At 55.3% G+C, this 22,188-nt stretch overlaps 2 protein-coding genes across 10 annotated transcripts; one reads left to right on the top strand and one right to left on the bottom strand.

The window, feature by feature from the left end:
* Positions 1-1,072: 1,072 nt before the first annotated feature.
* ZNF142 (zinc finger protein 142) lies at positions 1,073-17,941 on the bottom strand. 4 transcript variants are annotated; one of them, XM_032402074.1, is made up of 9 exons: positions 17,861-17,941; positions 15,618-15,932; positions 12,248-12,847; positions 10,972-11,139; positions 9,251-10,075; positions 6,742-6,919; positions 3,091-5,971; positions 2,496-2,601; positions 1,073-1,560 (listed from the first exon to the last, which is right to left on the bottom strand). In XM_032402074.1, the coding sequence occupies exons 2-9, from the start codon at positions 15,895-15,897 to the stop codon at positions 1,091-1,093; spliced, it is 5,508 nt and encodes a 1,835-aa protein (XP_032257965.1). In that variant the 5' UTR covers positions 15,898-15,932; positions 17,861-17,941; the 3' UTR covers positions 1,073-1,090. The 4 variants fall into 4 exon arrangements, with proteins under 4 accessions (XP_032257965.1, XP_032257956.1, XP_032257949.1 ...); XM_032402065.1 differs by lacking the exon at positions 17,861-17,941 and adding an exon at positions 17,587-17,674; XM_032402058.1 differs by lacking the exon at positions 17,861-17,941 and adding an exon at positions 17,443-17,532.
* LOC116631052 (mitochondrial chaperone BCS1) lies at positions 17,934-22,187 on the top strand. Of its 6 annotated transcripts, none has more exons than XM_032402203.1 (8): positions 17,934-18,018; positions 19,468-19,836; positions 19,938-20,077; positions 20,265-20,459; positions 20,733-20,796; positions 21,032-21,201; positions 21,438-21,555; positions 21,692-22,187. In XM_032402203.1, the coding sequence occupies exons 2-8, from the start codon at positions 19,517-19,519 to the stop codon at positions 21,942-21,944; spliced, it is 1,260 nt and encodes a 419-aa protein (XP_032258094.1). In that variant the 5' UTR covers positions 17,934-18,018; positions 19,468-19,516; the 3' UTR covers positions 21,945-22,187. The 6 variants fall into 6 exon arrangements, with proteins under 6 accessions (XP_032258094.1, XP_032258086.1, XP_032258120.1 ...); XM_032402195.1 differs by lacking the exon at positions 17,934-18,018 and adding an exon at positions 18,156-18,232; XM_032402222.1 differs by lacking the exon at positions 17,934-18,018 and adding an exon at positions 18,358-18,376.
* The last annotated feature ends 1 nt before the right edge of the window (position 22,188 follows it).

The following is a 22,188-nucleotide window of genomic DNA, read 5'->3' as shown; positions in this document are numbered from 1 at the left end:
AGTTTGGCCTGAGTATGGTCTGTTGCGGGGCAAGAAGAGGACATAGGAAGGTTGGGGGACATTTGGGGAAGACAGGTGGGGCAGGGAAAGGGTGGAAAAATAAGTTTCCAGGCCCCCCCTCCCCCCGCCGCATGTGCTACATAGAAGGGTACAGAAATACGGCTCCTACGGGCAAAAGGAGGAGACAAAGGGTTATGTGATCCAAGCCCTCCCGAGAGTATGCCCGGAATAGTCCCGGTTTATGTCTACTGTCCCGATATAATGATTAGAAGTACTCTTCTTCATTTTCCCAGCGTGTCCCAGTTTCAATGATTAAGCATACGGTCACCATGAGGTACTCACAGAATTCTGGATTAGAGGTTCTCCCTGGGCCCCCCGCCTCCCCCAAGTCCCGTGCCTTTCACACTGTCTCGTGCTTTAACTCCCATGCTCCCAGCTGCCAAGACAGGCTGAGGATAGAGGCTGAATTAAAGCTGCTTCCGGGCCGGGCGGCTTCCTGGGTCTACAGGTAGACCAAGGGGCTCAGAAATAAGGAGCAGGGCAAGGGCCAAGACAGGCTCAAGGACAGAGAGAGAAGGCAGACCCGGGAACGTTTTGGAATCCCTCGGCGAAGATGGAAGGAGACAGAGGAGAGGCAGAGGTCTGAGAGGGAACCGGGCAGACGGACAGGACAGCCTGGCCGTGTTGAGTCAGGGACGTGGACGCGTCGGTAAGCTAGGAACCGTTCTGTTTAACATGCTTTAGAGAGCAGCCGGCGCGACGGCACATGCAGTTAGATACGCTGTGTGGACTTGGCAGAGCAAGGAGGCAGGGGAAGAGAGAATGCGGCAAACCGAGGTCGCAGAGCCAGGGACTCTGGGGGGGCGATGAAGGAGTCGGGCACTCACGGGTTAGAAACACAGTGTGCCCCAACCGGAAATCAATTTGTGGTCCATGTCACTCGGGTATGTGGCCATCAGCGTCCCAGTGCTAGGCCTCCGGCCACCCGGGCTCCTCGAAGCCAGCCCTTCCTCAGGCCCCGAGCCGCAGGCGAGCTCTGCTTCCAGCCGGCACGGCTCGGCCCACGCCCCCCAGGAGGCCGCGCGGGCTCTCAGCCCTCGGTCCCGGGTAGGGGGGCGGCAGGAGCAGGGGGGCTGGGCTCCTCCAGCTGCACGTCGTGCAGGTGCACCGTGGGGGTGGCGGGGTCTTTGCCCACACCTTGGTTTGGGTCGGCCTGGTCGGGGTGGTGCCGGCGCACGTGCTTCACCACCTGGAACTTCTGCTTGGCCTTGTAGCTGCAGAGGCGGCAGAAGAAGGGGTGGCGGTCGGTGTGCGTGAGCGCGTGGTGGCGCAGGCCGGCGGCCCAGCGGAAGGCACGGCGGCACACATTGCACACGTAGGGTTTGGCCTCGCTGTGCTTGCGGAGGTGGGTGCGCAGCAGGAAGCGTGTCTTGAAGGCCTTGCCGCACTGCTCACACATGAAGGCCCGCGCCTCCCGGTGCCGTGTCTCCTGGTGCACACGCAGCGCGTCGGCCCGGTTGGTGCAGTACTCACACTCGGGACACTGGTATGGCTTCAGCCCTACAGGGCGGGCAGGGCCAATGAACAAAATTACTACCCAAGGGGGCGGAGCAACGTCTCGTGGGCCCAGGAGTCGCTGAGATCCTGGGACGTGACCCAAGCAGCAAGCTGACTCAGGACCGCACCTCTGGAACGCTCCAGCCCCGTCTGACGTTTCCATGCCCTCCTCCCGACACAGCCCCTTGTGTACAATGAGTGCCCAATGAATGCTGCTAACTAACTGGACCCCTGAGTAGCCACCTGAGAGCAATGAATACTCACTCAGATATCATAGCGTTTCCAAATGGGAAACTCCAACCCCCCTTTTGATCATGGGGTACTCATGGAACTTGGGAATCCATTTAAATAGAACTCCTTGTTCAACTCAAGAAGTAAACAAAAATGCTTAAGAAGGAAGGGGTAGAGGCAAGAGAGTGGCCCTCATAGATGCAGAGTGCCCTGAAATGCATCTGGTTATTTCCTTGACACGAGAGCATCCTATGAGTAATACAGGCACGCCATCATTAGCCGTTTCCTGAGCACCTGAAATTCACGGACTCCATACCCAAGAGAAAAAAAGAAGTTAAAACAGGTGAACCTTCCATGTTCTCCTCGTTACTCCTAATAGTTCCATCGTGTCTGCCGGAACTAAGCAGACCTCCGTCAGTCACAGGTTTATGCTGGGGGGTTCTCAATGAGGGGTGGGTGGCCTAGTGCCACGGTCAGCAGGGAAGCTTTTACAAAGTACTCATGTCCAGGCCCTCAGGCTCACCTCTCTCCTGATGCTCATAGGTCTTCAGTGGGTTGGGAAGCTATTCTGGCCTCAGCCTCCCCTCTACCCCTAATGTGCGCCCTGAATCTGAGTAAGGACATCCGCCACCTCAGGGAGGTTGGGTGTGCCAGGGAGTGGGGGCTGGGGGGACCCCCTTGGGCCCGTCGAAACCACGCAGACTCACCTGTGTGCTTGGTCATGTGGTACTTGAGCTGGTTGACCCACTTGCACTTGTAGCCACAGTCGGGGCACAGATACTTCCGTTCTTCCTTGTGGATCCGCATGTGGTACTGGAGGAGGGAAGAGCAGAGTATGCCCGGAAAATGTGCACCCTTGGTCCTCAACGGAGGCGCTCCCACCCTCGCCCTACTCCCAAGCGGGCTCCCCGGTCTGGCCACTCTGACGCCACCCTAGCCCACTGGGCCTGCCTTTGGGTGCTTAACCCCTAACTCTCAGTCTATTAATCTATAAAACGAGAAAGAGCAAAGGTAACTAGATCTCCTGTTTTGCGAGGATTAAAATTACGGCGTCCAGCATGCAGTAAGTGCTCGATAAATGCTAGCCGTTATCGTCTAGATGACCACCGAACTATTACATGCCTTGGTCGCGGGCCAAGCGCGCACGCTGGAATTTCACCTTCGCAACCACCCCGTGAAGCATCACCCCCCGCCCCCCGGGGCCCGCTTTCACAGGGGCTTGGCGGAGGTCCCGGAACTAATGAATAACCGGGAGCCAGGATCCGAGAACCCGGGGAGTTCCCTCGGCGGCCGCGGCCTTACCTTGAGGCGGGAGGGGTCGGCACAGGCGTAGGGACAGAGGTGACAGCGGTAGGGCTTCTCCCCCGTGTGCACGCGGCTGTGCCAGGTGATCTTCTGCCGGTTCTTGGTGCTGTAGGCGCAGTCGGCGCACTTGTAGAGCCGGGTGCCGCCGTGCCCTTTCACGTGGTGGTCCAGCACCAGCTGGTGGCGGCACGCGAAGTCACAAAAGGGGCAGCGCAGGGGGGGCTGGCCGGCCGCCTCGCCCTCGTGCCGCTCCACGTAGTGCTTGACCAGGCCGGCGCGCTCCCGCGCCGCGAAGTCGCACAGCTGGCAGCGGTGGCTGAAGTGCCGCCGCCGCCGGTGCTCGTCCAGGGCCGGCCGGCTGGGGAAGGCCTCCCGGCAGGCCCCGCACTCCAGGCGCGGGTGCTGCTTCCGCGTGTGTCCCCGCAGGCTGGCCGGGCTGGGGCACAGCAGCCCGCAGCGGGCGCAGCGCAGGGGGCCGGCGGCGGCGGCCTCGGCGGGGGGGCCCGGCGCGGCGGGCGGCGGCTCGGGGTGGCGGCGCAGGGCGTGCTGCTTGAGCGCCGTCTCCGAGCTGAACTGGGCCTCGCACTGGGGGCAGGCGAAGGCGGGGGCGCCCCGGTGGCAGCTGTTGACGTGGCGGGTGATGTCGTGGCGCAGGTAGCCGCTGTAGTCGCAGAGCGGGCAGAAGTGGGTGGGCGTCTTGTCGTGGACCCTCAGCCGGTGCAGGCGCAGTTTCGAGTTGGTCCCGAACGTCTGCGGGCAGGCGCTGCAGGGGATGCGGCCCACACCCGTGTGCCGGGACTGATGGGCCTCCAGCCGGTAGCGTCGCGTGGTGGAGAAGTCGCAGAAGGGGCACTGATGCGGCTTCACGCCCTCGTGCTTGAGGCGCCGGTGCTGCTGCAGGCAGCGGCTCTGTTTGCACGTGAAGCCGCAGTCGGCGCACTGGAGCGGGGGCCGGGGCCCGCGGGCCGGCGCGGCGGCGGGGTGCCTCCGCTGCTGGTGCAGCCGCAGGGCGGCGGCGGCGGGGCTGCTGAACGAGCAGAGGCCACACTGCAGCTCTCCAGACTCTTGCAGGGGGCAGCCCCGGCTCTGGTGAGTCCTCAGGGCCCGCTCCTGCTGGCAGCTGAAGGGACACGTGGGGCAGGAGAAGCGGGCCCCCTTCTGCTTGGGAGCCACAGCTGGGTCCCCACTGCCGGGGCTGCACTCCGCGCCCCCCCCGGTTGCGCAGGCCGAGTCCCCGCTGCTCAGAAGGGAGGCCCCTCGCTTTGCTGCCCCGCCGCGTCCCCCCCGGCAGCCTTCGGCCACGTGAGAGGTGATGGAGGAGAGCCGAGAGCACAGGAACGAGCACGAGTTGCAGTGAAACTTGCCCTGCTCGAAGTGGAACTTCTCGGGGGTCTCTGCGGGTGAGGTGCTCCCCGCGGGAGGGGCTGCGGAGACGCAGAGTGGGCCAGGAGGCTCCTCTACTTCTTCGGGCTCCCTAGGAAGCGTGGAAGCAGCATCTTTGGGGAGCACCAGCTCTACTTCTAACGGTGCAGGCGGGCGCTTCCCACCTTCTGCATCCTCAGAGCCCTGGGTGCCCGGGGGCAGGGGATGCGGACGGAGGGGTGAACCCGGTGTGGGCAAAGCCTTGTTCTTTCTGAGCAGAACGGGGCACTTCTTCAGCAGGTGGGTGCTAAGGCCGCGCTGTTGCTTGAAGCTGGCCCCGCACTCGGGGCACAGCAGGGGCTCTCGGCGGCCCTGGCACCCCGTCCTGGAGTGCACACTCAGGGCCTTCTCCCGGCGGGTAATGAACGGGCAGTGCGGGCAGCGGAAAGCCCGCCCCTCTCCCTGGATCACCACCATCTGAACCCGCCCCTCCAGGACCAGAGCCTCGGCTTGCTCTTTGTCCTGCCTCCGGAGGGCCCTGAGTAAGGACTCTGACTCGGGGAACTGGGGGAGGGGGGCGCTCTCGGCGGCCAGAGCGGCCTTGAAGGTGCCCGCCCAGCTGTCAGGGGGCTCCTCTGAGGAAGGGGCATTTCGGGGGGCCTCAGGAACTGGCTTTTCCAGAACGGGCTTTTCTTCGGCACCCAAGCCAGAAGTTCCGGCACCTTCAAAGGTAGACAGCTGTGTCAAAGTTTCCTCTGGCCCTTCCAGTCTCAGGGGCCCTGAGGCATCCAGGGGCCTGAACGCCACAGGGGCGGTTTCAGCCATCCCTTCAAGGGGTGGCTCGGCCACAGGTTCCAGCTCTACCCCCAGGGCCTCCAGGTGTAGCGTGCAGCTGGCCTCATCGACCTCCGCCGGACTGGGGCTGCCAACCAGCTCGGCCCCCGGCGGAACCTCACTGCCATCCCGTCTGCCGGCGCTCTCCTCCTCACTGGTCTCCGGCGGCGCCGGGTCCAGGGCGGGCTCCACCACGGGCCCAGGGTCACGGTCTGGCCCCGCAGGCTGGGCGGGCGGCTGGCCCGGGGGCTCGGAGTCGGGTGGGGGGGTCGGGCACGGCCCGGGCCCCTCTGGCTCCTGGCCGCCGTAGCGGAGCTGCCACACCTGGTCGCCGGGCACGTAGCCGTGGGCCTTGCGCTTGTGGAAGAAGAGGGTGGTGTTGCTGAAGGTGCGGTAGTCACAGAGGGCGCAGCGGAACTCCCGCAGCCGCGTGTGCTTGCAGTTCTCGTGGCTCAGCAGCGCCTGCTTGTGGCGGCTCTGGTAGCTGCAGTAGCGGCAGGGGTAGAGCGGCGCCGGCGCGCCCGGGTGGTGCTGGGAGGCCATGTGCTTCTGCAGCTCGTACTTCCGCTTGCAGGCGAACGCACACACCTCGCACATCAGGGACTTGCCCTGGTGGCGCAGCTTGTGGCTGCTCAGCTGATCGGCCCGGTGGCAACGATAGGAGCACTGGTTGCACTGGTATCTGGTGAGGAGGAAGGGGGGGTGCGGCAAAGGCGCCGTGATCAATCTCCCGTAACCAGCCCGTAAGTACTTCCTGCGGACGAGGCTCTATGCTCAGCGTCGTACTCGTGTCATCTAACTTATTCTTTGCCGCTACCCTACGACATCGGCACCTACTTCCAAGTGAGGAGACTCACGCACAGAGGTCAATGACCTGCCTCAGGTTACAGAGGAAGTGAAGGGCTGACAGCCCAGCTTCAGGAATTATGTTCCGACCCCTACTCTACATTGCTCCCCACAGGGAAGACAGCATGAATCCGCCACCCGCTGTGGACTCGGAAGGAGCTGCGGGGCTGTGGCCCCACGGGGCAGGTGTCTGTGCCTAGATCCCGTTCTCCCACGGAGGCGTGAGAGCTCCGGAGAAACCCCTTGGCCAGTCGTGCCCCAGCGCAGAGGGGAGCCTGCCTGCATGCGGAGCGTGGCTAGGATTGGGGTTGCAGGTGCCATCTCCCGACTTTCCCAGGCCCCGACTCTGTGAGAGCTCAAGGGCCACCTTCATGTCTAGGCCTGGACTCTGGGTCTGTGCTCCCTTCCCTGAGCCTAGGGAGCTCTCCCCAGGCAGACTGGGCCGCAGGCACAGAGGCCAGCTGCAGGCAATGGAGCGGACACGAGAGGGGCAGAGAGGGGCACTGGGAGGAGTCGCTCTGCGGCCAGGAGAACACGCTGAGCTCAAGAGGACGCTGGCTTAGCGTCAGCTTCCTGGGCTAGGGAGGGAGGCTCGCGCGCTCCTACCTGAGGTCCCCTGCGTGTTTCCGCATGTGCACACTGAGGTAGTGCTTCCACTTGGTGACGTAGCCACACTCGGTGCACATGTAATCCTTGGCGTTGGAGTGGGTCAGCATGTGCTTGGACAGGTAGCTCACGTCTCGGCACGTGAAGTCGCAGAGCTCACACTTGTGAGGTTTCTCACCTTGGGTGCGAGTGGGGGTAGGGATGGGAGGGGCAGAAACACGGGTCAGACGCAGGTGGAGTGAGCACACAGACCACCCCCCCCCCCCACCGCCCCCACGCCCGCAAGCTTGCCCTGATGCCCAGCACAAGCGAAAGCTCTTCCCGGCCCTCTCCTCCGCTCCGACACGGAGGAAGCCGGGGGGCAAGTGAAGACCATGCTTTCCACAACCAGCTGGCGAGTCTACCGGGATTTGCTGGGGAGCTTGTTGGCACTAACGGCCGAGTGCTCCACTTAGCCCAATTCCCTCCAGTTTTGCAGAAGAGGAGAAAAAATTAGGCCATACAACATAGTGGTTAAGAATTTGGACTCTGGAGTCCATCCCATTAATAAAGATATTAATAGCTAACAGGTACAGAATGTGCATTACAAAGTGCCCCCTTTTGAGCACTTTATAAAAATGCCCCCTCTTGGGGCACGTGGGTGGCTCAGTCGGTTGGTTAAGCGTGTGCCTCTGCCTCAGGTCATGATCCCAGGGTCCTGGGATCAAGTCCTGCATCGGGCTCCTTGCTCAGCGGGGGGTCTGCTTCTCCCTCTCCCTCTGCCTGCCCCTCCCCCTGCTTGTGCTTTTTTTTTTTTTTTTAAAGATTTTATTTATTTATTTGAGAGAGAAAGACAGAGAGAGAGAGCATGAGAGGGGGGAGGGTCGGGAGGGTCAGAGGGAGAAGCAGACTCCCTGCCGAGCAGGGAGCCTGATGCAGGACTCGATCCAGGGACTCCAGGATCATGACCTGAGCCGAAGGCAGTCACTTAACCAACTGAGCCACCCAGGCGCCCCCTGCTTGTGCTTTCTATCTGACAAATAAATAAATAAAATCTTTAAAAAAAAAATGCCTCCTCTTGCTGACTCTTCCCAACAGCCCTATGAGGCAGGCGCTAGGACTGCCCCATTTTACAGAGAAAGAAGCTGAGGCACAGGGAAACCACAGAGCTAGGAAGTGGTGGTTCAGATCCCAGCTTACTACTACTATGTGGCCTTGGACAGGTCATATAACCCCTCCCAGTCTGTTTCCTTGCCTCCAAAGAGGGGGCAACGGAAATACTGACTGCTGATGGTTGGTGAGACGATTAAGCGAGACGTCCCAAAGTCCTCCGCGGTGCCCAGCAAGAACACAAGAAAGAGCTGTCCGTGGAGTTGGGCAAGAGCTCGCACTAAGGGGGCACGTTCCTTCAGGACCCTTCCCTGTGATCCCTGCTGACCCACTCAGCCCGTTTCCCTGTGGTGAAAGGCAAGGGAAATGGTATTCTGGCTCTGGTTCTAACACTACCTGTGTGATCCCGAAACGGGCCATTTACATGTTCAGTTTCTCTCCTTTACCTGCCTTCCTTGCAAGACTGTTATTATGCATTAAATGAGATAATATAAAAGAAGTCAGCAAACTCTTAGAGATGGGAGATTTTATGAAGGGCCTCCGAAAAATGAGGTCTGGTGACTAAAGCATGCACAGAAATGAACTGTTCACTGGGAGCAATGGCTTTGTCCCAAGCTGCCTAAAAGCTGTCCTCCCAAACTAGAGTCTTTGATGAGATTTTTTTTTTTTTAAGATTTTATTTGACAGAGAGAGACAGCGAGAGAGGGAACACAAGCAGGGGGAGTGGGACAGGGAGAAGCAGACTCCCAGCTGAGCAGGGAGCCCGATGCGGGGCTCGATCCCAGGACCCTGGGATCATGACCTGAGCCGAAGGCATACGCGTAACGACTGAGCCACCCAGGCGCCCCTTTGATGAGATTTTTAAAAAAATGTCTTGTCAACCCACTGATGCTTGCCTAGAGATCACAAATGGGATGATGCTGAGGCAGGAAGCCCAATTTGGTTGTCAGTCAAAGCATCGGTATAATGCTGGCAACCAATTAAGGGTCCGCGTTGGCTGCCAAGGCTCTCGCGGGTGTGGACGGCTCAGTCTCCCCACCGCCCCCATCTCTCAGCACGTTCTGAAAACCTAAATCACAAAGGAAGGTATCTCTCCCGCTCTGGGTTTCTCTGCTCTAACAGGCTGGGTACTGACCCCGCCCACGCCTGCCCGAGGGTGAGACACAGCAGCACCACGGTTAGAGCGTGGGAGGACACTGCCTGGATTCCGATCCCAGCTGAACCGTTTCACTAGCCAAGGGACCCTCCACTTACGGCTCCTTTGTAAACTACAAATGGTAGATTTAGCTCTAGGAACACGGGGTCAAAGAAAACAACGGACGCGGAGCCCTTCGTGTGTCTTCGCCATCACGGGCGGGTTACTGTAGGGGTTACGGTAGGGGCGACTGTAGGGGTAACTGCAGAGGGGCAGGCGGCTCACCCGTGTGCAGCAGCATGTGGCGGATGAGCACCCTCTTGTGGGCAGTGGCGAAGCTGCACTCGGGGCACTGATGGATCTTCTCGTGGGCGTGCATCTTGCCCACGTGGTCCTGGTAGGCCACTGGGTTGAAGGTGGCGAAGGGGCAGAAGGTGCAGCGCAGCTCTTCGCTGCCCGGGTGGCCCTGCTTCTTGTGTTTGCGGAACAGGTGCTTATTGGAGCAGGCAAAGTCACAGTGCGGGCAGTGGAAGGCGTAGTGGCTCTTGTGGTGGGCCTCCATGGCCTCGGCCGTGGCGAAGAGCAGGGGGCAGGAGTGATGGCGGCACTCCACGGCCCGCGTGCCGTGGCTCTCCTTCAGGTGCCTGACAAAGGCCTTGCGGTCGGGGGCCGCATAGCTGCAGCCCTCCTGAAAGCAGCGAAGGGGCAAGGGCCCCGCGGCTGCCGCCGCCGTGTGGCTCTTGAGGTGCTCCTTCAGGGCCTGGCTGAGGCGGAACTCCTCCCGGCACACGGGACAGGCGTAGGTGTCCGAGTACAGGTTGGAAATGTCCTCGTGCATGCTAGCCATGTGGCGGTTGAGCGCATTCCTCTCCACCGCGCTGTAATGGCACAGTGGGCAGCGGTGGGCCTTCTGGCCCAGCTCCCGCAGCAGATGGGTCTTGAGCTTGCTCTTACTGGTGAAGAACTTCTGGCAGTTGGGGCACTGGAGGCTGGGGTCTGGGAAGTGGAGATGCAGGTGCTCCACCAGGTGCGTCCGCTTCTTGAAGCAGCGCTTGCATTCTGGGCACATGTGGGTCTTGAAGAGGGACTCGGGGCCAGAAGCCACATCCCCTGGGAGAGGGAAAGGTAGAGAGGGTTGGTTGACAGCGAGGTTGTGTGGGGTCGGGGGTTGCCCAGATAACGGAAGAACCACCATTTGCCCAGATGCAACATTACGTGGCCTTTCCCTTTTCTCTGCAGGAAACCTAACAACAGCATCTCAAACAGCGTCGTCTCAAAAAAGAGACGAGAAATTCAAGTACTGGAAGAAGCAAAATCACAAGGGTTTCTCTGACCTTGTTGTGGGCCCATCTGAAGTGCTTTACCCAGCCACCTACTATTCCTAAGCCTATGTCCAGAGCTGCTCAAGAGAATAATCTGGATGAAGCATTCTCGTTTTTCCTGCCCTCGTTCACGGGAGTAGGCAGCGGGACCAGCAGGGTTGGTTGGAAGGAAAAGAAACCCACAGAGTGTGTAGAAGGGAAGAGAAGAAGGTCAAGTACTCCTGCTTCTAAACACTGGTTCACTGAGTTCTAGATCGTAGAGAACTGTACAAATCAGATCTTTTCTATTCACTTGACAGTAAACGTGCTTCCTTGTGGAATGGATGGGTTTCGAATGTTGTTCTAGTGAGCTGGAAAACCAGGAAGCAAGGATTCAGAAATAAAATATTCGTGGGCCCAATGCCAGACAAGACAGGCTGCTGACCAATAACCTCTAGTACTTTTATATGATGAATATCACCCTCTCCTTTCCTGCAAAAGAGCTTTCTGCCTGAGGAAAACCAGCCCAGGAGAGCAAACTCTATTGACCCCTACTCTGTGTTTCTACAGTCTTTACCCACTTATCATTTCCCCACTAGACAAATCAAAGTGGAAGGTTAAGAACAAAAGGCTATAAACCAAAGCCCAGAGCCACGATCCATTCCTCCCCACCACCAAGAGGGTCAAGCCTAATCACGTCATTACCTTCTAACTGCTGAGGCCCCTGGCCTTTCTCCAGGGCTTTCTGGGTGTCCTTCAGGGCACCACTCTCCTCTTCTTCCTCCACGTCCTCCTCGTCTGCTGACTCCTGCCTGGGCAAGGGCATATCTGCTCGTTCTGACGGCTCTCCCTCTCTAGGGGGCAGTTTGGGAGCTGGAGACACATAAAACTTGATAATGTCTACAGGAGCCAACAACAGCAGCGGCTGCTTGTATTGCTGCTCTTCCTGGCTGGCAGGACCACCCCCTCCCCATTTAGTGGAAGAGAACCTTGCACTTGGATTCGAGGTCTATACATTTATTACCACTCAAGGCAGACAGAGGAAGACCAGGAGCTAAGGTATCATTAATGCTCCAACCTAAAGCAAATCAAACCTCAGATAACACCATCCTCAGACCCCTTGAAGGCAAGGGCTTTGAGATCACTGTGGGGGAAGGCGGCTGGAAGGTACAGAATGGGTAGACTGCACTTCCCTCGCTCGGGTTCCCAGGGCTAATGGCCGGTGGCCCAGTGCAGGTGAACATAGCCTGACCTCTAAACTGGTCTACTGAGAAGCCTAACTCAGCAATTCAGGGTCACTCCCTGTCCCCTCCAATTCATCGCTTCTACATCTCCACAGAGGCAGTTGCTTCAATAAGGCAAAGACGTAGGACTATTTCCCAGGAAAGAGGGGTCTTCTCTTTGGGAACACAGCACCAACCAGTCTTAGCAAGCCTAGGTCTCTCAGCAGAATCCTGGCCTCTCCTGGCCTATTTCTTCCTCCTCCTCCTCTATTCACCTCATGCCTTCTTTTTGAGACCAAGAGGAGTAAGAATCAGTGAAGTACCACCCCTCATTGAAGGCTTCTTTTTAAAATAACCCCAGCTTCTCTGGCCCAATCCCACTTGCTCTAACAGGAAGTCTACAGGCATTCTACCAGTGGCTACAGCCGCTGACAGTATTTTAGCTTTTGCCCTCAGAAAGTTCTGAAATGAATCAAAAAAAGAATAATCATCAAGTAACTTCAAAGCCACAGTGTTGCCAAAGCCAAATTTCACTCATTGTCATGGACAAAGACTTCCTCTTTGTCTCACATATTCTGACTGGCACAAGGTTTTGAGAGGCCTTCCCATGTCCATCAGTAATTCTGCCCTCCTGAACCATTGCTCCAGAGTCCCTTGCATTCACGCACATGTTCATGGCACTGGAACCAACTGCCTCTCCTACAGGACTGACCGTGGCCACGTTCCAGGCAAGGGACTGCTGGGCCTTGGCCTCATACCTGGCAGCAGCTCCTGGGATGGAGGACTCTGCTGGGCAGACAGTTCTCCCTGCGTCCCGGCCCCGTGGTTCCGCTGATGCTGCCGGAAGAGCTTGACGTTGGAGCCCATGAAGCTGCAGTGGTTGCAGTGGAAAGGGTAATGGGCCTGCCGGTGCAGCTCCATGCCCTGCTGGCTCCCAAAGAGCAGGGGGCAGCCCCGGAAAGAACACGGCACAGGAGCTGCGGTGTGGGCCAGCCTCAGGTGGTGCTGCAGACCCTTGCGATCTTCTGCCGAGAACGCGCAGCCAGACTCTGGGCAGGGGAAGGTGTCGGGAGTGCTCCGGTGACTCTTGAAGTGGCTCTTCAGGGCCTGGGGTTGGGCAAACTCCTGTCTACACACAGGGCACGGCAGGGGGCTATCTGGTGGGCTCTGGCCCTGCGGAGGGCCAGAGAGAGGGAGGTTGCTGGGGGTCAGCTCTACAGGGCATGGGGGGCCAGAGAGGTCCGCTAGAGGCTGTATAAGGGTCTCAGTGCACTGGTGCAGGGCCAGCAGAGTGGGCTCTGCGAAGCTCTGCTCACAGCGCTCACAGAAGTACACCTCCACCACCTTTACCAGGACACCTGCAGGCAGAGGACCGACAGAGAAAGGCACGGAATCAGACGGAACGAGACTCTCAGGCGTTAGCTACCAATAGAAAATGTGGATGAATCTTTTAATATTGGTGGAGTGGAGATGGACCTTAAGTCTTCTACCCGGAGTGTAAGCCCCATGAGGTCAGGGACAGTCAATATGCACATGTACCTGGGTTCCCAGTAGGTAGCACCATATTTGGCATAAAACGGGTATTTAATAAACATTTGCTGAACGAATACAATAAGCAGTAACCAAATCCAGAAAGCATTAAGAAAAGGCAATACGTTTTGCCCTCAGGAAAAATTAGGAGCTTTCAAAAGAAGAAAATGACAATATGGGGATAATATCTGCAGTTTAAATGACAAAGTGCTACTTTTTACATTCTGTAAAGAGATTTTTTTCAAAGGCACAGTAATTCATAAAATGGAGAACATCTGTTTTCGAAAGACCCAAATCGTGTTCATAGTAATCACTGTCATTTCTTAAGCAATGGGCAGGACCTTGATAAAGAAAGGCTTAGGAAACACGCACTTGGTCTTCTAGCTGCCCTATGAGAAGAGGGCCCCAGAGTTCTGGGAGGTGAAGGCCGTGGCACTTGTTAAGACCCCAGCCCAGGTTTGTGCCATGTCTACTCTGGTGGTTCTTTTTTTCTTTATCATTTCTTTGTTTAAAGAAAAATTCAGTGCAACAATTCAAATGACATGGATGTACCTACAGAAAGAATAACCAACCCCACCCTTACACACACAATTTGGTCTATATTGTTTTAGGCCTTTCTGAGTCATTTCTCTGCAATTTGCTTCCCCCCCCACCCACTTGCTATAGATCAGATACTTTCTTCTATGAGTAACTTCAGATCTAATATTTTTTTTGTCCAGTTCATAGTACTTCCAAGCATGAACAGGTCAAAATGAGGTCTTGCCTTTACTGATGGACATTTGGGTTATTTGCAACCCTTGTAAATAAAGCGGCTCTAGACATCCTTACCCCTGTATTCTTGTGTATGCGTGTGAGCACTTTCTAGAGGACAGAGCCCTAGGAAATGGAATTACTGGGTCAGAGTATGCATATTTTCAAATCTGTTATGTAGATAAATTGACCTTCAAAAGATTATGCTAAATTTATACTCTCTGTAAGCTATAAGACAGTATCTGTTTTCCCACCAACACTAGGTATTATAAAAAATGTTTAATTTTTGCCAAAGTTGAGAAACAACAATGGCATATCATAATAATTATTATTTTTTTAAGTTTTTTTTTTTTTTTTTAGTAATCTCTACATCCAACATGGGGCTTCAACTCACAACCCTGACATCAAGAGTCACATGCTCGGGCGGCTGGATGGCTTAGTCAGTTAAGCGTCTGCCTTCAGCTCGGGTCATGATCCCAGGGTCCTGGGATTGAGTCCCATATCAGGCTCCCCACTCAGCAGGGAGTCTACTTCTCCCTCTCCCTCTGCCCCTCCTCCCTGCTTGTGTGCTGTCTCTCTCTTGCAAAAATAAATAAATAAAATCTAAAAAAAAAAAAAAAAGTCACATGCTCTTCCAACTAAGCCAGCCAAGCACCCCTCGTAATTATTTTTAACTGGAATTTGTGTGTTAGTGAGATTAAGCATTCTTATGGTTATTAAGTATTTTTATTCTTCTTTAGTGAATCGCATGTAGGTTTCTTTTTCCCTTTCAAAAAAACCCCAAAAAACAAAACACCCGTTCTTTTTCTTATTATGGAGCTCTTTGAATTTCAAAGAGATTAACTCAGGGTGCCTGGGTGGCTCAGTCGGTTGAGCGTCTGCCTTCAGCTCAGGTCATGATCCTGAGGTCTTCGGATGGAGCCCCGCATCAGGCTCCCTGCTCAGTGGAGAGCCTGCTTCTCTCTCTCTACCCCACCCTCCTGCTCTGCTCTTGCTAGCTCTCTCTCTCTCAAATAAATAAATAATCTTTACAAAAAATTAAAGAGAATAACTCTTCCTTATGTATTGCAAATGTTGTCTACGGCCATACCACCCTGAATGTGCCCGATCTCGTCTGTATTGCAAATGTTTTTCCCATGTTTGTTCTGTCTTTATTTTTTGCTTTATGACACAGAAGCTTAGAAACACTCTATGATCAAATTAGCTAATCTTTCCCAGGATTCGTTGTCACTATACTACACTGCCAAGGCAAGTTGTGACAACTGTAACCGGAGGATGGCAGTTAACAAACGGGGAAGTTATCTAAAAATAAGAAGTTGTAGATATGGGAAGAATAAAGGGGAGAATCTTTTTTCTAGCATAAATATAAATGCTCAACTCCCACTCTTGACAACATGCCTTGGATGAGTTACGGATGTTACACATAAGAAACTAGGGCAAGGAAATACCGGATTACCTCCGGGAAGCCCTGCCAAGCCCAGGGTGGTGGAGACGCTGGGCCTTTTGCCTAATCCCTGGCTGCAGTTCCTGAGTGGGAGGGTCAATACGCTATAGGAGTAAGGATTGGGTGGAGGTGTCAAAAAGGTCTTCCCTTCTGGATTCCTGCCTAGCAGACATGAAGTCCTTGCACGGAGAGACTCTGCCAAGAGCTTGGTACCAGGTTGTGAACCAGCTTGCCAGCCTTCAATCAACATTCACCAACTGCAAACCAAATGACAACATCTCTAAGAATAAAAATAAGATGCTACCTTGTGTTCTCATCATTATTTATACAAAAGGGTCAAAAATAGCACAGAGAAAACCTCAGGGCTGATTGTCCCAGTGGCCTGCTAGCGACTGGGTTGGTACCTGGGGTCTCTCCAGGAGCACCTGGGGACAGGTTTCCAGCTACTGCTTCCACAATGATCTCCATGTTCCCTGTGTCCTCTTCAGTTGCCGTGGCCTCTACCAGTAGACAGCCAGGGTCAGCAGGCAAATGTGTGGGGTTCTCAGCAGGACAGGGGCTCTGGACGGGCTCCAGGATTCCACGGTTAGAGAGAGATGGGGGGATCAGCAATAGCTCAGGGCACAGTCCATCCATCTCCCCAGTGTTGCTGGTTGGCTGTGAGTCCAACACGGGGTCTGTCATCACCACTGACTGGTGTTCTGTGGTCTCCTTATGTGCTGAAAAGCCAATGGAAGAGAACCCAAACAAAACAGAGTTAGAAATCTCACTTTCTTACCCGTTGGTGTGGGGGCACGGCCCAGTGTCTGCCCACTTAGGCATTTCCTTGCATGGCAACATGCCATACCTAGCTAACCTAGAAGTCTTTTTACAACAATGTTCAGAACAAAAAGTATACAGATGCTAATAGGGATCAGCATTAGGAGAGAGCCAACAAGTTTTGGCCAATATATTAAAGACTGAAGGTTATGTTTCTTGGAGCTAAGTGACCTTGGTGAAATCGTTAAGCAATCTGGGCCTCAGTTTTCTTATCTGCACCAAAACTGGGGCCAAGGGATCTCAGAGTCCCTTCCCCTCTTAACATACTATGATCTCACTATTCCTTAGTATAGGTCTAAGGCCCTTCCTTCAGGATCTGGCCTTGCTGACCTCTCCAGACTCAGCTTCCACCTCACCCCTTAACAGACCTCTGACCCAGCCATATCAATGAGCTGCCACACCCCAGGCTCACCACATCCTCTTTTGTTCCCATACCCTCACACATGCCCCTCCCCCCCACCTGATGGGCCTTTTCCCCTTCGCCCTCTCTCTTATCTGGCTAATCAACTCCCATCCTTTAAGAATCTGCACAAATGTCACTTTGGCTATGGCTTCTTGACACTGTTCATAGAAGGTATTTCCCTCTGGGGTCCCACTGGCACCTTGTACCTAGCTCTGCCAGAAACTCTGTCCCACTGCACCTTTGTTACCTATCAGTCTCCCTCCCTAGACTTGGAGCTTTCTGAGTGCAACTGACTGACAATATCACTTCACTGAACACAAACCACAACAGTCTACGCAAGTCAGACAGATGAGATTCTAGTGAAGAACTGCAGACACGGAGATGCATCAGAGGAAAGCTAGATTTCTACAAAGATAACAAACCAGTGGTTCCTTAGGTATAAAGTAACCCACCCAGAGAAATATCAAACTCATTGACTATGGCCTCATATTGAAAACACTAGAACACAATCGAGAAATGAATGGCAACTAAACTGCATATCCTGTTATACAGGGCTAAAATTAGCTGAAGCTGAATAATTAGTAACGTATAAGAATGGCGGTAATAGCTTCATGAAATTGAGTCATGCCCGTCGAGTGAGGGCTTAGGGCTAGGAAATCAGGTTGCAGGTGAAAACCCTGCAACTCAAAACCTCGGCTCAGGGGAAGGTAGCTGGGAAGTGCACTTCCACGGTCAGAGGGTTCTCTGGAAACCACAGCCTTCACTTACTGAATATTATCACCGCTCTGTGGGGAGCCAAGGAGGACTAGGTCCTTCTAGATGGAGAACCTGAACCTTCAGCCGCTGGAAGGCGGGTGAAGTGGGAGACAGGTAGGAGGAGAAATGAGCGTATCTTTGGGGCAGAGGCATTGAGGAAGAGAAAGGACAAATTAAGGTGGAGAGAGGGCCTGCGGAAAGAATGAGACCCGAGGCACCGGGATTCCACCTGCCTTTGGGCTCTGACTCACCGCGTAGCCTCAGACAGATACAGTCACCTCGCTTCCCAGGGCCTCAGCTTTCCTATCTGTAAAGTGGAGGTGATGACAGCGTCCACATCGTTGGGCGGGAGCGAGAATCACAAGAGCCAGCAAATGGGAAAGGCGTTTTGTAACCTGCAAAGCTTGGGATGGAGCATCGTCATGATTACGGTCCTGAGGAGAGGCAGCGGGTAACCGGGCGGGGTCCAGGACAGTGACGCGGCTGGGGCACCGGGACTGCTGCTGTGGTGCGCCGGGGCCCCGATCGTCGGCGTGCTCCCTTCAGCACCTCCTCCCGAGGGGTCCCGCCGCCCAGGCCCACCCTCATCCTGGGGCTCGAGAAACTTTTGCCTGCGGCCCGCTCCCCACGCACCCCCTACTACTTCCCGCCCAGCAGCCGCTCACTCACCTCCCGGCCCAGGGCGGGCGGGAGCCGAGTCTCTATGGTCCGCCAGCGGCTGGAGCGGCCTCCCGGGACTCCTTTTGTGCGACCGCCTCCGGCCCAGCCACCTCTAGGACTTCGGGGCCGATAGAGGCCGCTCTCTCTTCCGCTCGTCGGCTGACGGGGTACTCTATGGTTTTCTCTGGCGTTTCCCCTTGCCCCTTCCCCCAACCGAGAAGCCCAAGGACTACCATCGAGAGTTGTGGGGCAGAGCGGCAGGGCCCGCTGGGTGGGTGTGGCGGGAAGTAGGTGAAGGAACGCGGGGGCGGGGCCGAGCGGCGCTTTCCTCAAGTGCGCAGGGCTGAAACCATCGAGAGGGAGGGCCAGAGAGTCATGGCGGTAAGGGGGCGGAGTGACGGGCTATTCTAAATCACGCTGCCGCAGGCGCGAGCTGGGGTGTGGAGGGGGTTCGGGAGGGGGCTTCTGGGCGTCCGACAAGGGCCAGGAGGGGGAAGGGCTTTGTTTGTGGCCTTCCATGCATAGGTATTTTGGCATTCTGGATTCTACTCTGAGCCTCGGCGGTGGTCTCGGCCGTCGGTTCACCGCCCCGCGTGCCCCCTGCGCCCCGCGCAAAGTGGCAGGGGCCGGGAAGGTGTACTAGAAACGACGTAGCCTCCTATCCCTCGGGATCTCTAGAATTAGACTCGGTCACGTTTTATTGGGGGGGGGGGTTGGGAAAAATCTCCATGGAGAAAGCAGCAAATGGACAGGTCTTCAATTGGAGAGAGGGAAAGAATCAATTAGAATGGGCATTCCGAGTAAAGAGACCTGCTTGAGCAAGGAAAAGGTTCTTTGCCTATTTGTACAACAGGGAGTATTAGGCGCTAAGAATGAAAGATAGGTGGGCGCCGTGCTGTGGACGGTTTTGAGTACCAGGCAAAGAAATTTTTACCTAATTCAGGGATCTGTTGAGAGCCAGCCATTGGAGGTGTTGCGGTACCCGAAATAATAGGATTGAAGCGGACTTTATGAAGAAAGTTCTAGATCCCTGTGAGGCGATTTGGTGAAACAGTAGGTAGACCCATTAAGATGACATTTCAAGAACTAAAATTAATTTTCAAGAGGCAGTTGGGAGGTAATAAAGGGCTGAACAGGACGTTAGCAATTGAGCATATAAAGGACAGGGTATTTGAAGGACATTAATCATGGTGACAAGGCATGAGGTTACTGACAGGTCAGTGGAAGAAAATAACTTCATCCCCTGTTCACTCTGGCCAGTGTTCTATCTCAGCTAATCCCAGGGACCACAAATATTCTGTCCATTATCCTGATGAGAAGCTGGTTACATTGCTCTCTCATGTTTAAAGAATCTTCAGACCTAGTCCTCTGGCAGAAAATGAGATACGAACAGGATAATGAAGGGTAAAATGGAAAAGGGGGCCTGGAGTCTCAGCTCTTGCATTCCAGCACCTCCTCCAGCCCACAGAGGATATTGAAACATCCAGTAGCACTGACCTGTGCTTCCTGCACCTGGCTTCTGCGGAGGGAGTGGGCAAGGGTGAGGAGGGATTGTGGAGTCCAGTTTCTGAACTGATCTTGTGCTTTGTCCCATCTCTGCTGCTCCCTACCCCCAGGTTTTGAAAATGCCTCAGAGCCTGTAAAGTTGAGTGTTTCCCTCTCAAGATGCCCCTCTCAGACTTTATTCTGGCCCTGAAGGACAATCCCTACTTTGGGGCTGGATTTGGGCTTGTGGGTGTGGGCACAGCCCTGGCCCTGGCCCGGAAGGGTGCCCAACTGGGCCTGGTGGCATTCCGGCGCCATTACATGATCACACTGGAAGTCCCTGCTCGAGATCGAAGCTATGCCTGGTTGCTTAGCTGGCTCACCCGCCACAGTACCCGTACTCAGCACCTCAGTGTTGAGACTTCGTACCTTCAGCATGAGAGTGGGCGCATCTCCACTAAGTTTGAATTTGTCCCCAGCCCTGGAAACCACTTTATCTGGTAAGGTTGGGAACCAGGGAGGGCTCAAAGAGTAGAAAAGGAGAATGAGGGGAGCTGGATTTGACCCATTCATTCACCCTGCCTTGACCATTTTTATTCAGGTATCAGGGGAAATGGATCCGAGTGGAACGAAGCCGAGAGATGCAGATGATAGACCTGCAGACAGGGACCCCTTGGGAATCTGTCACCTTCACAGCTCTGGGCACTGACCGAAAGGTTTTCTTCAACATCCTGGAGGAAGGTGTGGGATGGCACAGGCTGGCCTTACATGGGGGTTGCAAGAATGGGGGCATTTGACATCGGAGCAAGGGAAGCTTGGAGAGGAGGATCTCAGCCAGGGGACCAAGAGGGAAGCTGTTCTGGCACAGCTCTGCTTAATTGTGCGGGGAAGATCTGAGTTGTAACTTGTCTCATCTTCCCCCTCCTAGCTCGAGAGCTGGCCTTGCAGCAGGAGGAAGGGAAGACGGTCATGTACACAGCCATGGGCTCTGAGTGGCGTCCTTTTGGCTATCCACGCCGGCGGCGGCCGCTGAATTCTGTGGTTCTAGGACAGGGTCTGGCTGACCGAATTGTCAGAGACGTCCGGGAATTCATCGATAACCCCAAGTGGTACACTGACAGAGGTGAGCAGCAGCCGGGGTCCTGGCCAGGACGTTTTTGATGTGGTGTCAGAGTAGGGGGAAACGGGCTGGTCTCTGTGGCCAGACGGGCAAATATAAAGCTCTAGCCTAATTCCCAGACATTAAGGGGAAAGAGAAGTTGCCGTGGGGGTGATTTCTTCCCATATCAAGGTCATCAGGCCACCAGGGGGCAGGGTTGGGAATGAATGTGGACATCTGGGGTAGAGTACAGGAATTCATTTTAGGTCTTGATGATCCTCTTGGCTGTATTCCTAGGCATTCCCTACAGACGTGGCTACCTGCTTTATGGGCCCCCTGGTTGTGGAAAAAGCAGTTTTATGTGAGTAGGGTCACATTCTCTCTTTAATCGGTAAACTGGAGAAAAAAATCGGCCGTGGGGTTGGAAAGGGAGTTGAATGTGGGGACCAGGGAACAGGATAAACGTGGGACATGAGGAGCGTTCGGGTCATAGAAGGGTTAGGTCTCTGAGACCCACCCAGGACGGTGAGGACAAGCATTTGGGCCGAAGAACGGCTTCCCAGGTTGCCCAGCTCCTGTCCTCCCATCCTCCATAGCACAGCCCTGGCAGGGGAACTGGAACACAGCATCTGCCTGCTGAGCCTTACGGACTCCAGCCTCTCCGACGACCGGCTCAACCACCTGCTGAGCGTGGCCCCACAGCAGAGCCTGGTGCTCCTGGAGGACGTGGATGCAGCCTTTCTTAGCCGAGACCTAGCTGCAGAGAGTAAGTGAGGGGAGTCTTGAGGAAAGGGGAAGCATTCCTAAATGAAGGTAAATGAGATACAGGAGTAAGTGAGGAGCAGTGGAAGAAAGTGGAAATCCGGAGGGCTCACCGAAGATGCCTGGGGTTGGCAATAGGAGTCCACAAGAGGCACAGACAAGTCAGGGAATGTGGTGGGGAGTAGAGGGTTTAAGCAGGGTCATGGCCAGCCACACTTCTCTATCTCTGCCTTCCTCTAGACCCAGTCAAGTACCAAGGTCTGGGTCGCCTCACCTTCAGCGGACTGCTCAATGCCTTGGATGGCGTGGCATCCACCGAGGCACGCATCGTGTTCATGACCACCAACCATGTTGACAGGTAAGAAGGGGTGAGGCCCTCTGAGACTGCGAGGCAAGACTCCACCCCCTCAGCGCCTTGGGAGGATCAGGAGGTTTGGGGGGGTCCTGGTGGTACTTGTGCCTGTGACTCTCCCTTTCCTGCCTTGTCCCCTTAGGCTGGACCCTGCCCTGATACGCCCTGGACGAGTAGACATGAAGGAGTACGTGGGCTACTGCTCACACTGGCAGCTGACCCACATGTTCCAGAGGTTCTATCCAGGGCAGGCGCCTTCCTTGGCTGAGGCCTTTGCAGGACGTGTCCTTCAAGGTACAACTCAGATCAGTCCTGCCCAGGTACAGGGCTACTTCATGCTGTATAAAAATGACCCTGCAGGGGCAATTCACAATGCTGAGTCTCTGAGGACATGATGAGCAGGCTGTCCTCAGCTCTCCTCCTGTAGATCAATAAACACCTGCCACACCATTCTGGTCTGACCTCCCTGTGTTGGTACTTAAGTAAAAAGCAGGGGCCCTCAGGCAGCCACAGAGGCAAGTGCTGGGGGCATAAGCTAAGGCAAAGCTGGAAGAAACGCTATGGTAAACAGGGAAGTACAGTCTACCACCTAAAGGCATTCAATTTTTTAAAAAATGTGTATGTGTAAAAACATGGATG

This window comes from Phoca vitulina, unplaced genomic scaffold (genome assembly GCF_004348235.1).
Source record: "Phoca vitulina isolate PV1807 unplaced genomic scaffold, GSC_HSeal_1.0 scaffold1, whole genome shotgun sequence".
NCBI classification, from domain to species: Eukaryota; Metazoa; Chordata; class Mammalia; order Carnivora; family Phocidae; genus Phoca; species Phoca vitulina.
The sequence above is the reverse complement of the archived record's forward strand: the minus strand, read 5'-3'. Positions and strand labels throughout refer to the sequence as shown.